This window comes from Primulina huaijiensis, chromosome 15 (assembly GCF_012295235.1).
Source record: "Primulina huaijiensis isolate GDHJ02 chromosome 15, ASM1229523v2, whole genome shotgun sequence".
NCBI lineage: Eukaryota > Viridiplantae > Streptophyta > Magnoliopsida > Lamiales > Gesneriaceae > Primulina > Primulina huaijiensis.
Window position 1 is genome coordinate 3,915,969 of NC_133320.1, and position 13,381 is coordinate 3,929,349.

Sequence of the window (13,381 nt, forward strand, 5' to 3'; positions counted from 1 at the left end):
GTCCCCTTTTAATTAAGTCGACGGCGGTTCTAGTCTTCGAGGCTACATCTGTCCCAGTCTCCTCCTCCATTCTCCGCTGTTCACTTCTCACATTCCCAACATTCCCAGCCCTAATCCAAAGCAGCGCCGAGTCCGGACGTTGCCGGTGGATACGATGAAGTGTTATTGCATGGTTTGGAGTAGGAAATTTTGAATGTAAAGTACGTAATATTTCTGCCTAATATTATTTTCGTGCCAGATTTTTTAGTTGGTTGGATTTTATTACTATGTAAATATACAGTGTTTTTGTTTGAGCGTATACGCATCTTTTGGCGTTCCTTTTGGTTTGACTGGATGGGCGTGGTATTTCGGTATCAACTGTTGATTATGGTTGCCCCTCCCTGTATGTTAGACCAAGGGATGCTTGATTTTCAGGATCAAATGGGTGTGTATTGCTGGATTCAGGATTTTTCGTTTTAGTAATAATAATGTCAGTGTTTAGTGAATTTTTCTAATTTGACGGCACAATTCGAAGACTGTGAGCTGGAAGCATCACGAATTATTGTCTGATTAAGAAAAAAACTCAGATGAGTTTGAACTGAAACTTTTAGCCACTAAAGAGTGGATTTGAAATGGGCTTATTTGAGATCCTAATATGAAGCTGGAGATACTCAAATGGTAGATTTAGAATACGTGGGTGGATCTCAAATCAAAGGGTTTTGATTCCCGTGATTATAATTTCCATTTCAAGTTGAAATTCATTAATCCAAAACACTGCCTTAGAATTCTATTTATTAGGAGTTCCAGAAATTGGATCTTTGAAATGTAGACTGGTATCTTTGTTGGTGAGTTTTAGGAGTTAGATTAATATAGTCTTTCTTATTTTCTTTGGTTTGCTTGTAGTATTAGTAATTGAAAATGGATGCCCAAAAGAGGAAAGCCTTGTTTGAATGCACAGAAGCAGCATGTCGACTCTCCTCTCATTACGTGCTGCAAAATTAAGACCCCCACCAAACATAAAAGTACAATCAATTTTAATTCAATACACCGCCATGAATTGAGAGACAAATTGGTAGTAAACCTAGCTTCAAAATCGAAGTCCACTTCATTTACCTAGGATTTTGTTGTGAGGATTTCCGGTAAGTAGTGACCTTTTTATCTTCATGTAACGCTGAGGGTTTAGGATCTCTTCTACCGCAGAAGTGGTATTTTTTTACCGGGCCTATGGGTAAATGACTCGTTTCTATGCTTGCACTAAATGTAATATAAAAGGTGGGGCCCAATGTGATAAATCTCCTAATCCATGCACCTAACGTTGCCTGTATTATAAACCCTAATTTGAACATGTCTGAAAATATATTAAAGTTTTAAGATGCTATAAAATATGAAAAAACGATAATTAATTTTCTTATATTTTAAAATTTTTTTATTTAAAATAATACTCTAAAAAGTAATTTTATGTATCTTATCGTAAATATTTAAAAGGCCGTAGACCGAAAAATATATCCAAAAAATGTAATTTAACTCATTATGTTTTATAGTTGAAATTTTAGTCTGTTTTATTAATATAACAATTTATATTTTTTTCAGCTTAAACCTCTGGTCATAGGGGAAATTGTTTATCACCAGCTCCAATTTTCACCCAAAACACGCCCACTGTGAGGTGTGAGATGGGAGAAAGGTCGAAATATCTGATGTTGTTTGGAGCTGGAGCGCTAATGGGGTCTGCTGCTACTGTTGCTGTCTTCAAATTTGTGCACAGGTCGCTCTATGCAACTGTTTAGGCATGTGCTTGAGTTCGTCTTACAATTTTCACCATTTTTTCCTTTGCTGATTTGTTTGGTTGTTCTTTACAGAAAAGTTGGAAAGCTACAGACGATTAGAGAAGCGAATGAATTGAATGGTATGTATTTTGTATCACGTCTCCTTGGTTTGCTTGAGGGAATGTGTTTTATTTTTTTTAAGATTTATTGTTCAAGTGGTTTAGATGAACACCAATTTTTTATGTGCCAATATTGTACTCGTGGCATAGTTTTTAAGCTGATCTTTACCGTGTTTTACTTCTGATGGTCTTGACTCTTGACTACTTATCATGTCTGTGCATGATATTGAATCCTACCCATAACGTGAATAGTGTTAGGTGATATTATCCTTGTCTAAGGCTCTAACCCTTTCTTTTGTCCATCTCTCCCCAACTGCATCGATGAAAAACAAAAATGCTTATCAGTTAGGTGATAGATTCTTTCAAACTTAGTACCTTTTTTAAATAAAATTTATAAGTGGGAACTTCTTTTGTTTTGTTGTAACTTGTAAGTGGGATTCATCATGTGAAATTCTTAGAAACATAATTATAAGTTGAAAAATTTTGTGATGAGATAACTTATTATTGGCATCTGATATTTGTTCCCTGTCACATGAGATTCGATCTTCCATTTTGCTATCATGGTTGTGAATCTTTCAATTGGAACCTTTGTTCATGTTTTTTGGATCAACTTATCTTAAATTGAGCTGATACAGATTTAATGAGCCATAAGTTATTGGAGGATGTGAATCCATGCGAAGCTAGTCGAAGCCTGCTGATGGATGAAATTGTGTCAGAACAACTCACAAGGTGACATAATGTTCTCTCTCTCATGAGGCTGATGAAACCTTCACTTTTTCTACTATTGTCTATATCTCTTTGTCCGTTTCAAATGGACGATTAAAAAACGGAGGAAGGAAACTTAATTCAGTAAGGAAGATTCTCTTTTACTTGTTTAAGACCAACTCGATAATGACAAGGGTGGTATCATGTCATGTCCATTGTTCTCTTCATAGAAAAAAAGGTTATGAACACTTTTGGCGGAAGATATTTTGGTGATTGGTTTGGTGTTGTGCAGAAGCTGACAACACAATTGGTGTATTTTTTTAGCATACCAGAAATATCCTCTTCATAGAGGAAAAGGTTATGAATACTTTTGGCGGAAGATATTTTGATGATTGGTTTGGTGTTGTGCAGAAGCCGACAACACAATTGATGTATTTTTTTTTTATCATACCAGAAATATCCAGTTCTTCGGTCTCGAAAATCAGGCAAATGTGACATCATCATATGTGGTGGTCATTGGTCTTGGTGGGGTTGGGAGTCATGCTGCATCTATGCTTTTGAGATCGGGTGTAGGGAGGCTTCTACTTGTGGATTTTGATCAGGTATTTATTTTAACGACTTCATATAAGACATACAACAAAATATGAAGTCTTTAAAAGCCCAAGGGCCTCTCTCATGTAGAAGGCTGGTTTATTGGGCCTGGATTATTGTAGAACCAAAATAAGACATACAACACCATCTATCCTTTGAGTAGTTGATGTCCACAGCTACCCACATTAAGTGAAGATATACACGTACTCAATCGTATCATATTCCCAGGTCGCCCATTCTGACGTACCCATTCTGCTACAAAGATTCTCAATTGTACATTTTTGATTATCGATTGTACATTTTTGGGTTTGACTGAGATAACCCAACGATCTCTTGAATATTGAATTGTTTGGAGAAAATATATGCATTTTTATGCATAAGCGTGCCATATAAAATATAAATACAAATAAACTGCTACCTGATTATTTAAAAATCCTTGCTCGATGGTGTCCCTGAGCGTTACCCACGCAGGATAATATTTATTCAAAAGAAGATACACTACTAAGGATAAAAAGAAACAAACTTAGATTCCCAAAAAAATCCTAATATGTAGTTCTATATTTCCCATGAGTGTGAACTAAATATTTGCCATCAGATGAACCATCGATGCTGCTAGGCTTTGGATCCTTGGGCTGACATTGGGCCTTTGGGTTCATCAATGAGCCCAAACTCAAACGAATAACATTTCAGATGGGAGAGCACTTGAAGCTCATTGCGAGCTTATGCTTACTCTCAGCCTCCTTGTTGCTTCAGCAAATCATTTTCTGGATTTCTCTAAGAATCCAGACAAATGAAGCGAAATGTACGGAAAATTTAGGTTCGTCATATATTGAACCTCATTCACCTTGTTCTTCAATAAGTGGAAAGTATTGTAGAACTCCGTTGTAGTTTACGGTAAAGAAATGTGTTTTCTTTTAGTAGAAACTCTGAGCTCCATACATTGAAAAAAAATTGCATTTCAGGATCTCTATCCTAGGTAAATCATGTAGCTCCCTTGTTGTTCATATGGCCACCTGAGCTTGCTAACTGTTATTCATTTTTCAGGCTAAACCTTTTGGTTGTTTTTTATCCACTTAAAATTTACATAACTATTTATCATTCATTTGTTGGTTGCCAAGGTTTCAGTTTCATCATTAAACAGACATTCTGTTGCGACAAGAGAGGATGTTGGCACTCCCAAAGCCTCGTGTCTGAAGAAGCATTTCACAGCAATTTTCCCGGAATGCCATGTAGATGCTAGAGTCCTATTGTTTGATTCATCATCCGAAGATGAAATTCTTTCTGGGCATCCTGATTTTGTCTTAGATTGCATTGATAACATTGACACAAAGGTAATCCGACTTTTTTATTTTCTTTAACACTTCATTTTAGCTCTTGAATGATCAATTCTTGATGAATTTGTAAAACTGTGTTTAGCACGGCATGCATTGTCATCACTTGGCTGCTCAAGTAGGACATTATTTTCATTTGTTATGTAATGAGAGTGATTCCTAAGACATTTCTAAATGGCAGCCATTCGTTTGATCTCAAGTTATAATTGTGTCTTTTAGCACCGTAGTCCGCACTCACTTTTATACTCCTAAAACTTTTTCTAGTTCGTCGTATCGTGGGAATGAGATTAGATCGTTATTGTCATGTTTCATATTGTAAACGATATTGTGTTCGTGGAATTTCTCGAGTCACCGTGGAATATTGATTTGATATTTGGGTTGTGAACTGCAAGTTTACATCAAAGCTTTTAGTTTGTTCATATTCTAAATTAAACACTTTCATCTTGCCTGATTTTTGCTGTATTTTTAGGATAATATAAATGTTTGTTTGTGTTATCCATCATTTAACTGTGATATAGCATGACTTTTTTGCATGTGGTATCCTTTTTAATGGTTTTGATTTCTTTGGTTGATCCTTTCTTGTAGGTCTCGCTTCTTGCTGCATGTGTGCGCAGGGGTTTGAAAGTTTTGTCCGCCACAGGAGCCGGTGCAAGAGCTGATCCAACAAGAATTCGTGTGGCTGACTTAAAAGAATCAATAAATGATCCTCTATCTCGGGCGGTAAACAGTTACAAGTGAAATTTTCATCTTAATCTTGTTCTTAATATCACGGAATCTTCATTCTTAAATATCGTCGTGCTTCCATGATCATACTTCAGAACGTGAACCTTCTCCTTCTTTGCATCATCTGGGCTCATGGTTTGCATAATACTTTACTGGTATCACATGTACCTATATGTTTGATACAGAAATATCAATAGATGAAAGAGAAAACTTAGCAGCTATTACTATTTTCATTCAAGCTCACAATTAAAACCTTCATTTTTCTCCTAACTATTTTGCATGCCTCCGAGTTCTAAGTTAGATACTGCTCAGTGCTCTGGAGGGTTTTATTTATTTGCACAATTACATTAAATTTGTTATTTTTCGCCAAACTCCTAAAACACCAGTTTGCAGGTCAGACACCGGTTGAAGAGAGATTATGGCATTGAAGGTGGCATTTCTGTGGTATTTTCTTTGGAGAAACCCAAGGCAAAATTGCTTCCTTTCAAAGGGCCAAATGGGGAGGCAGAAAATCCTTCAGATTATCAAGTAAGCACTCAATTTTCTATTGCAATCAATATTTTCATGATAGCTCTATTCCTTGCTTTTCTACTGTTTAAACCTTTACAGAGATTTTGTTATTAAGAAATTGGGGGTCTATTTAAAATAACAAATAAAAATGTAGGGTCTTCTTATGTATAGTTTGAGTGACCAGAACTTTATCTTTTGTCAATTTCTAAGCATGCACCAGCTTTTATCTTTCCTTGTTCCTCTGAATTGTAAATTTCTATTAAATTGATTATTAGATTGTCCCAGGATTTCGGGTACGTATTATTCCAGTCTTAGGAACCATTCCTGCAATCTTTGGACAAGTAATGGCTTCCTATGTTGTGACTCAACTGGCTGGAGTGCAAGTTCATATGGAGCCAGTTGTGAATATTGATATCGATCATTACCGTGTACTTCATCAGCGTCTTATTGAGCATGAAGAGTTACAATATGGTACCACAATGCAAGTTCAGGTATTCAATTGTGCAATTTTTTTCCTAATACTCTACTCTACTGGGGTGCACGTGTTTCCCTTTTATCAGCATTGCTTCACTGCTGGTATTCATCCTAAAAATATTTCATTGAGAAACAATGTTATGTAGGAAGTTGTTGGGCATTTCTTGTCAGAAAAAGATAGTTCGGTTGGGATAACACTTGGGTTGGCTTGTTGAAAACCAAGAGAATTGACGACTTGTATCATACCCTTCTCTAAAGTTGGATGGAGTGGATTTAGTGGTGGAATTTAGTATAAAAGGAAAGATTGATGGATAATTGCCAATTCTTTGTACTTTTGAGTGTTAGCATGGGCTTTGTTTTTAAATTGGGAATAGATAAAAATGATCTTCTTATCAATACAAATTCAAAGACTCAGCAAGGATATATATGTAAAATTTTAATTGCCCACCTAATATATAATTAATAGTTAATGGATTATCACTACAATATACATTGATTATAGTAATTTATATCATTTCAAGGATAAAATATAACTCCTATATTAATTTTATGAATCATTCATCTTCATAATACCTTTACATGTTTTATCCTTTTAATTTTATATCTACATATTTTTTTTTATAATTGTAGTGCAATTTCTAATTAAGTAATAAATTATAGTATCACAAGAAGATATATAGGAAAAAACTGTATATGCAATAATAAAATAACATGATAAATATTGAATAATATGAAGTTTAATACTAACATATTTTTCGAGTTTTTTAGCTAAGAATTGAAAGTAAAAAGTGTAATAAATTATTTAGGAGAATTTATATCAACAATTATGAATGTTAATATATTAATAATCTTATAAAATATGAATCTTTTAGAAGAATTTAGAGAATTTAGTTATAATAAGAAATTTAAAGATTTTAGTAACATTTTTAAAAATATATATATAAAACAGACAAATTTATAAATTTAATACACAAAATTTGGTAGTACTTGAAACATATACTAAGATTGTTTAAGATTTAGATATTAAGAGTCTAAAGGTAAATCCGACCTTGGTTATCAAAAACAGTGGAACGAAAATCAGAGCTAAAATATTTTTTTTTGTTTCATTTCCAAAATCAGCTCTCACAATTAATAAATTTTAAGACATAATTGTTAAACAATTAGCTTCATCGTCTCACGTGTTGTATAACTATTTTATTTGATATTAAAAAATGGATCATAATAACATTTTTTTTAAAAAAAATTATATATCAGACATAATTATAAATTCAATATAAAAAATTTGGTGGTATGAAATCTTTTGATTTATGATTTTCAATTTCTATATATGTTTTTTAAATATTTATTAAATTTTAAGAAAATAAAAAATCAATAATAATAATAATAATAATAAGAAAATAAAAATTTCACATTTAAGTAAGTGACTAAAATATTGCATATAATTTGACTATGCTACAAGTCTAAATGTTAAAAGGCAAATGATTTCCAATGTTTAATATTACGGCCTATTTAATATAAAAAAGTGAATAATCGGAAACAAATAATTTGAAATGTCCAATGTATATATGTAAATAAGAACTAAGCATACACAAATACGTAAAAAAAATAACAATGATTCATATTTGAATGCTTGATGAAAAATATAAATTATATATATTTTTAATAATTCTTCATTAACTAATGTATATAAAAATTACTTGATTGTAAAAAAATTATAGATTCGTATATATCAAGTGAGATAATAACTACTCATATAAAAATTTATAATGTATTAAATATATAATTTTGGTTTTGATTTTAAATGATAATAAAAATTCAAAAAATATATGAGAATTTTAAAAAAATATCTATGACAAATGTATATGTTGTAAGCATGATTATTTTATTGAATTATATAACTAAAAAATTGCATGCATTTGATCGTCAAAATCAATCATCAGTCAAAACCTTAAATATGTAATGCATTGCATAAAAAGATACATTAATGGGTAATTAAAAGATACAAGTTATTTTCTACTTTAAAATATATATGACATATGTTGATTTATTTATTATTTCAAAATTGTATTTAACAACAAATTAATAGTCATCAATGTTAGTCTACAAAGATATATTCTGATATAAAATTAATTATTTGTGATATAGAATTCTAAAATCAAAAGGTAAAAAATTTTTGTGTTAAATATTATTTAAATTGAATATTATAGGTTATATTTTACTATCAATATTGTTATTTCATTAGTTTTGATATTGTTTTGATGAGTTACTCACGAGTATTTTAAATTGATAATTATTTCTTAAGTGTGTTTCACTTATGTAAATTATGTTATCCATCTAATATGACAAGATATTAAGCTTAGATAATTAACAAAACGATTCAAATTGGTTTTTTACAAAATTAAAATTTTTAATTATATAATTGGTATTGCGCGCATCGCATCGCACGTGCTTCATTTTAGTGTAATGAAATGACCAATTAGGTGCTAGTCATTAAGAACTGGATTCAAATATTTATTGTGTTTTATTCCACATCCGTAACATGTATTGTCAGTAAAGTGGCGGCAGCACCCAACTCTCACCTTCATATTCGCACCACCTCACCTAAACGAAACATGTATCATCAATAAAGACAGCCCCCCAACTCTCACCTTCTTCTTCGCTCCACCTCAGCTGTAACAGACCAAGTCAGTCATTTGATTGCTATATTTGGTTTTTATCTGCCTTTTTTCAGTTGACTGACTGTTGCCTTTGGGTTTGATGGAGGACTTTTGCTTGAGAATATGCCTTGATTAGTTTGATCAACACGGGTTACATGAACATGCTTATGCCTTATGATTTCCTTCATTTGGTCAAGTCACAAGCCACATGATTTGCTATCAAATACAACTTGTGTGTCTTGTCTGTATTTCTTCCAGGTTGATGTTGAGGAGGTCATGTATATAGTTAAAGAACTATGGCACGGACGGAGTGCAAGAGATGAATCACCTAAAGAAGTTGGGCGTGCAATGTGGCGTTCTGTAAACGAATTAATACTTATCAGGTATCGATATTTGTTATATACTGAATTATAGAAGGAAAAAAAAGCTCTCATTGAGATGCTTTTCTCTTAAAGCTGGTTGGTTTGTGTATCCTTTCTCCTATTCAGGTTTATCTTATTATGTATGAAGAAGGCAAACACATGCAAAATACCTGCGTTTTTTCCGTTCTGATTGTTTGCTTTTTGATACATGGTATATTTTCAGATGGGATCATACAAAACCTGCCTGTATGTCAAATTTAATTCTCTTGAGATTTAAAGAGGTACGTGGATGACTGAATATGTCTGTCATAATATAAATGAACATGCACTCTTTCAGCAATAGTACTCTCGCAATTTATAAGCAAAGCACGTTCTTTACTGACTTGACTTATCATACACGAGGTCACTGAAATATTATATCCTTGCGTAATTGATTTTCCGCCACAGGCTGATGATCATGAATCAAGTTCCCTTGAAGTAATAAGAGAAAATGAACCCGAGTTTTTTGCTAAAGTGACATCTGTGTTGAAACGAGCTGCATTGGACTTCGGTTTGTGATTTCAGTGACATACTGTTGGGATGCTACAGAATCCGTTCTACTGAAGCCCTTCAAATTCGCCTTGTGGATTGTGGCCTACCAACAAGATCAGAGATCGAGCAAGTGTTTTCCTTTTGTTTTTGTTTTTTTTTTGGGGATGCGAGGTCATGAGTTTTTTAGCCGAGCACGACAGTGAATGTCACAATGGACACTGGTCAACATGTTTTCTCCATTTTCTACTCGAATTGCCTTGTAGCGACTGCGTTTCGAGAACGATTTTTATGTTATGGTTCTGACTAAGACAAATTCATGGATCCCCACATGGTTTTTTTTGAGTTTCAACAATTAAAAAATGGAGATAAAGAATTCCAAATTATTTTAAAAAAAGTTATTGGATTATTGTTCAAAATCTTGCAAAATAATTATTTATCCGTAACAATGGAGTAATTTGTTAATCACATGAGCGTTAAGGTAAATGAATTAGGCCAGCTATAGTGGGGTTAAAGATAGCCTTGTTTGTGGCACCTGATTGATAGGACTTGCAATTCAAAATAATGTGATAAATTTTATGGTGAAATAAGAGAAAGAGAGAGCTATAAATCTTTTGTGTTGTAATGGAGAGGTTCGATTCGTGATGGGGTTTGAAATCAAATTCTTTGTTTATTAAATCTTTTGGTTGATCTAAATATACGAACAACTTATTCTTAAAATAAAGTATTATATATTGTTTATAAGCATCTAAAATAATCTATAAAAGTATAGAAACTTGTAAATTAATTAGATTTAGTCAAACACCTTCAACGAAACATAGGAAGGAGATGAATCTTCATAATAATGAAATAACAAAAAAAAATTTGTGAAACAGATCTCGTATTTAAGTCATCTATAAAAAAATATTATTTATTATTATAAATATAAGATCATCTCACAAAAAAATCTATTAAATAATATTTATCTTAAATATTGAGTTGGCACCCTCTTACTTTCTTTTTCGATCCTTTTCTTGTAATATATTTTTTAATATCGAATGTTATCTGACAGGTACTCGAGTTTATAAGATGTTTAATAATAATTTATACAAAGGCTGTCAGATGATATTTGACATCTTATAAACAAAAACTATCCTAATTAGTTTGTGAACTTGGCCCAAAAAAATTCCCAAGTTTTCTTTTATTTTACGATATTATGAACAAAAACTATCTTATACCCATAATGAAATGTGAATAAAACGTATTCGGCGGTGAGGTAATTAAAAATCAGTACTCAAAACTATAATACAGAAAATGAAATTAAAATTTAGAATAAAAAATTTATTACGTATTAACGTTTTTAACATAGAAATATATACACACTAGGGAAAATGTTTTTTTTTTCATAGACTGAGGTCGCGGAGATACGTCACTACTAGCGAAACTAAATTTTAACTTAATAAAAAACCTTACTTTTTTTTCATTCTCTGTTTTTTTTATAGAGTTCATGATATCCTTTATTATACTTGGCGAGAGGGAAAAATGAGTGAAAATAAAATTTAAAAATTTAGGTTTTGGTTTCATGAGAGATGCTCATATAGTTATTGAAATTGGTCCAATTGAAAAGGAATGAATATTATTAACCATTTAGTCCAACGAAGACAAATAACTAAAACTTTTTGAAAAACAAACTTGAAAATGGAATTGAGGACTCAAAGAATTGGACCAAGTACTTCTAATCTAATCTAGGCTAGTCTAAGCTTAAATAGAAGGTGTTTTACTATCTAAGTTGCATCCATAATTAATAAGTTACTATTATATTAATATATAAACCAGACGAAAAAATTTGTAAAGATTTATAAAAATTTTGAGGGGAAAAAATTTGTATACGTTAGATTGCACCTATGATTATTATCGTCGATTGTTGCTGGCCGATAATATAAACGGCTTACACTAGTCAAAATATATAAAACCAGACTAACATAAAAAAAATTATGGATCAACGTTAACCACATTCGATCTCATATTTGCATAGCATGATAAATACGGTCTTATTAATCCAATATTTCATATTCGATTAAAACCACAAAAACATTTGTTAGACAGTCTCACGGGTAAATTTTGTTATACAAATATCTTATTTGGATCACCAATATTATTTTTTTTTATAAATATGTGCATGGTTGACATGTCTCACTGATAAAATCCTAAGAGACGTCTCATATGACATCTATTATGATTAAAATTAGCATGTCTTTCGTCCAGAAAAAAAGTCAATAATAACTTAATTTCAATAGAAAAAAATGAGTGAATATAAAATTTAAAAAGTTAAGTTTTTAGTATTTTTAACGTCAGTATATCATAAAGAAAAAAATTCAACCATCTTAACAAAAGTTCAATTTGAGTTCAATAATAGATATTCAAGTTGTTCCAATTGAAAAAGAATGAAGATTATTAACCATCACGCCGGACGGAGAAAATAACTAAAACTTTTGAAATACAAACTTGAAAATCGAATTGAGGACTATCAAAGAATAGAACCAAGTATTTCAAATCTATTGTAGTCTAGCCTAGTCTAAGGTTAAATTAGAAGGTGTCTTAAAATCTAAGTTGCATCCATAATCAATAAGTTGACTTAACTATTATATTAATATATATACCGGACGAAAAAAAATTTGTATAGATTTATAAAAATTTGAGGGGAAAAAATTTGTATAAATTAGATTGCGCTTATGATTCTTATCTGTCAATTGTTGCCGGCCGACAAATTAAACCGGCTTACACATATCAAAATATATATAAAAACCAGACTAATATTAAAAAAAATTGTGGATAGATGTTAATCACATTCAATCACATGTTTACTTAGCATGATAAATACGGTATTATTAATCCAATATTTCATATTTGATTAAAACGTAAAAAAAAATCTATGAGACGATTTCATTAATCAATTTATCTTCTATTCAGTCATTCAAGAAAAAGTATTACTCTATGTACAAAAAATATTACTTAATATTATAAATATAGATATGACTGATTCGTCTCACGTTCTCACAAGAACACTAATATGATTAAAATTAGTATATCAACTCCCAAAAAAGCTAATAATAGATTATTTTTGAAAAGGGATTTAATATTTTAATATATTATAAGTCGATAGACGTATTCAAAGCTGGCCGATTTTTTCAATAGTATAAAAACTTGTATGATTTTAGATATTATAAAATAATATTAAAATAATCTGAAACATTCTCTGACAAACCAAAACATTTATTATTTTAATTAAATATGAAGTTTCCAAAGTTCATTTTCTTAAGATTCGCACCTTTCAAGCTTACATATAATGTAAATTTGTAATATCAAACCAATTTCCAAAAACCTTGTCATTTTAATTAATTTTTTCAAGCAAGTTTCAGAAATGATTTCTTTTTCGTTTTGTTTTTAAATTTTTTTGGGAAAAATTTCCAGAAATGAATTTGAATAGCAACAAAAAGGAATTAAACACACACTACCAAAATAATTTTTTAAAAAGGAAATGCAAACAATTGATAATTGTGGAACTTATTTTTTCAACCACATATAAATAATATTTATTTGTGTGAATTCTATCAATAATAACAGTAAAATTAATATCAAGAAAATGAAGATAAATTTGTT

General features: G+C 31.1%; 1 protein-coding gene across 6 annotated transcripts; it reads left to right on the top strand.

The window, feature by feature from the left end:
* Window positions 1-25: 25 nt before the first annotated feature.
* LOC140959622 (tRNA threonylcarbamoyladenosine dehydratase) lies at window positions 26-9,779 on the top strand. Of its 6 annotated transcripts, none has more exons than XM_073417546.1 (12): window positions 26-204; window positions 1,570-1,741; window positions 1,836-1,882; window positions 2,497-2,590; window positions 3,021-3,168; window positions 4,276-4,488; window positions 5,074-5,222; window positions 5,610-5,739; window positions 5,997-6,212; window positions 9,111-9,235; window positions 9,438-9,495; window positions 9,662-9,779. In XM_073417546.1, exons 2-12 carry the CDS (start codon window positions 1,650-1,652, stop codon window positions 9,770-9,772), a joined length of 1,383 nt encoding a protein of 460 aa, XP_073273647.1. In that variant the 5' UTR covers window positions 26-204; window positions 1,570-1,649; the 3' UTR covers window positions 9,773-9,779. The 6 variants fall into 6 exon arrangements, with proteins under 6 accessions (XP_073273647.1, XP_073273645.1, XP_073273650.1 ...); XM_073417544.1 differs by having other exon boundaries at window positions 26-200; XM_073417549.1 differs by having other exon boundaries at window positions 26-200; window positions 5,074-5,208; window positions 5,605-5,739.
* The last annotated feature ends 3,602 nt before the right edge of the window (window positions 9,780-13,381 follow it).

Coding starts and splice junctions, on each gene's coding strand:
- LOC140959622 (XM_073417546.1), top strand. CDS start 1,650: ATGGGAGAAAGGTCGAAATATCTGATGTTGTTTGGAGCTGGAGCGCTA. Junction 2,591..3,020: donor GTGTCAGAACAACTCACAAG/GTGACATAATGT, acceptor TTATCATACCAG/AAATATCCAGTTCTTCGGTC. Junction 9,496..9,661: donor TTCTCTTGAGATTTAAAGAG/GTACGTGGATGA, acceptor TTTCCGCCACAG/GCTGATGATCATGAATCAAG.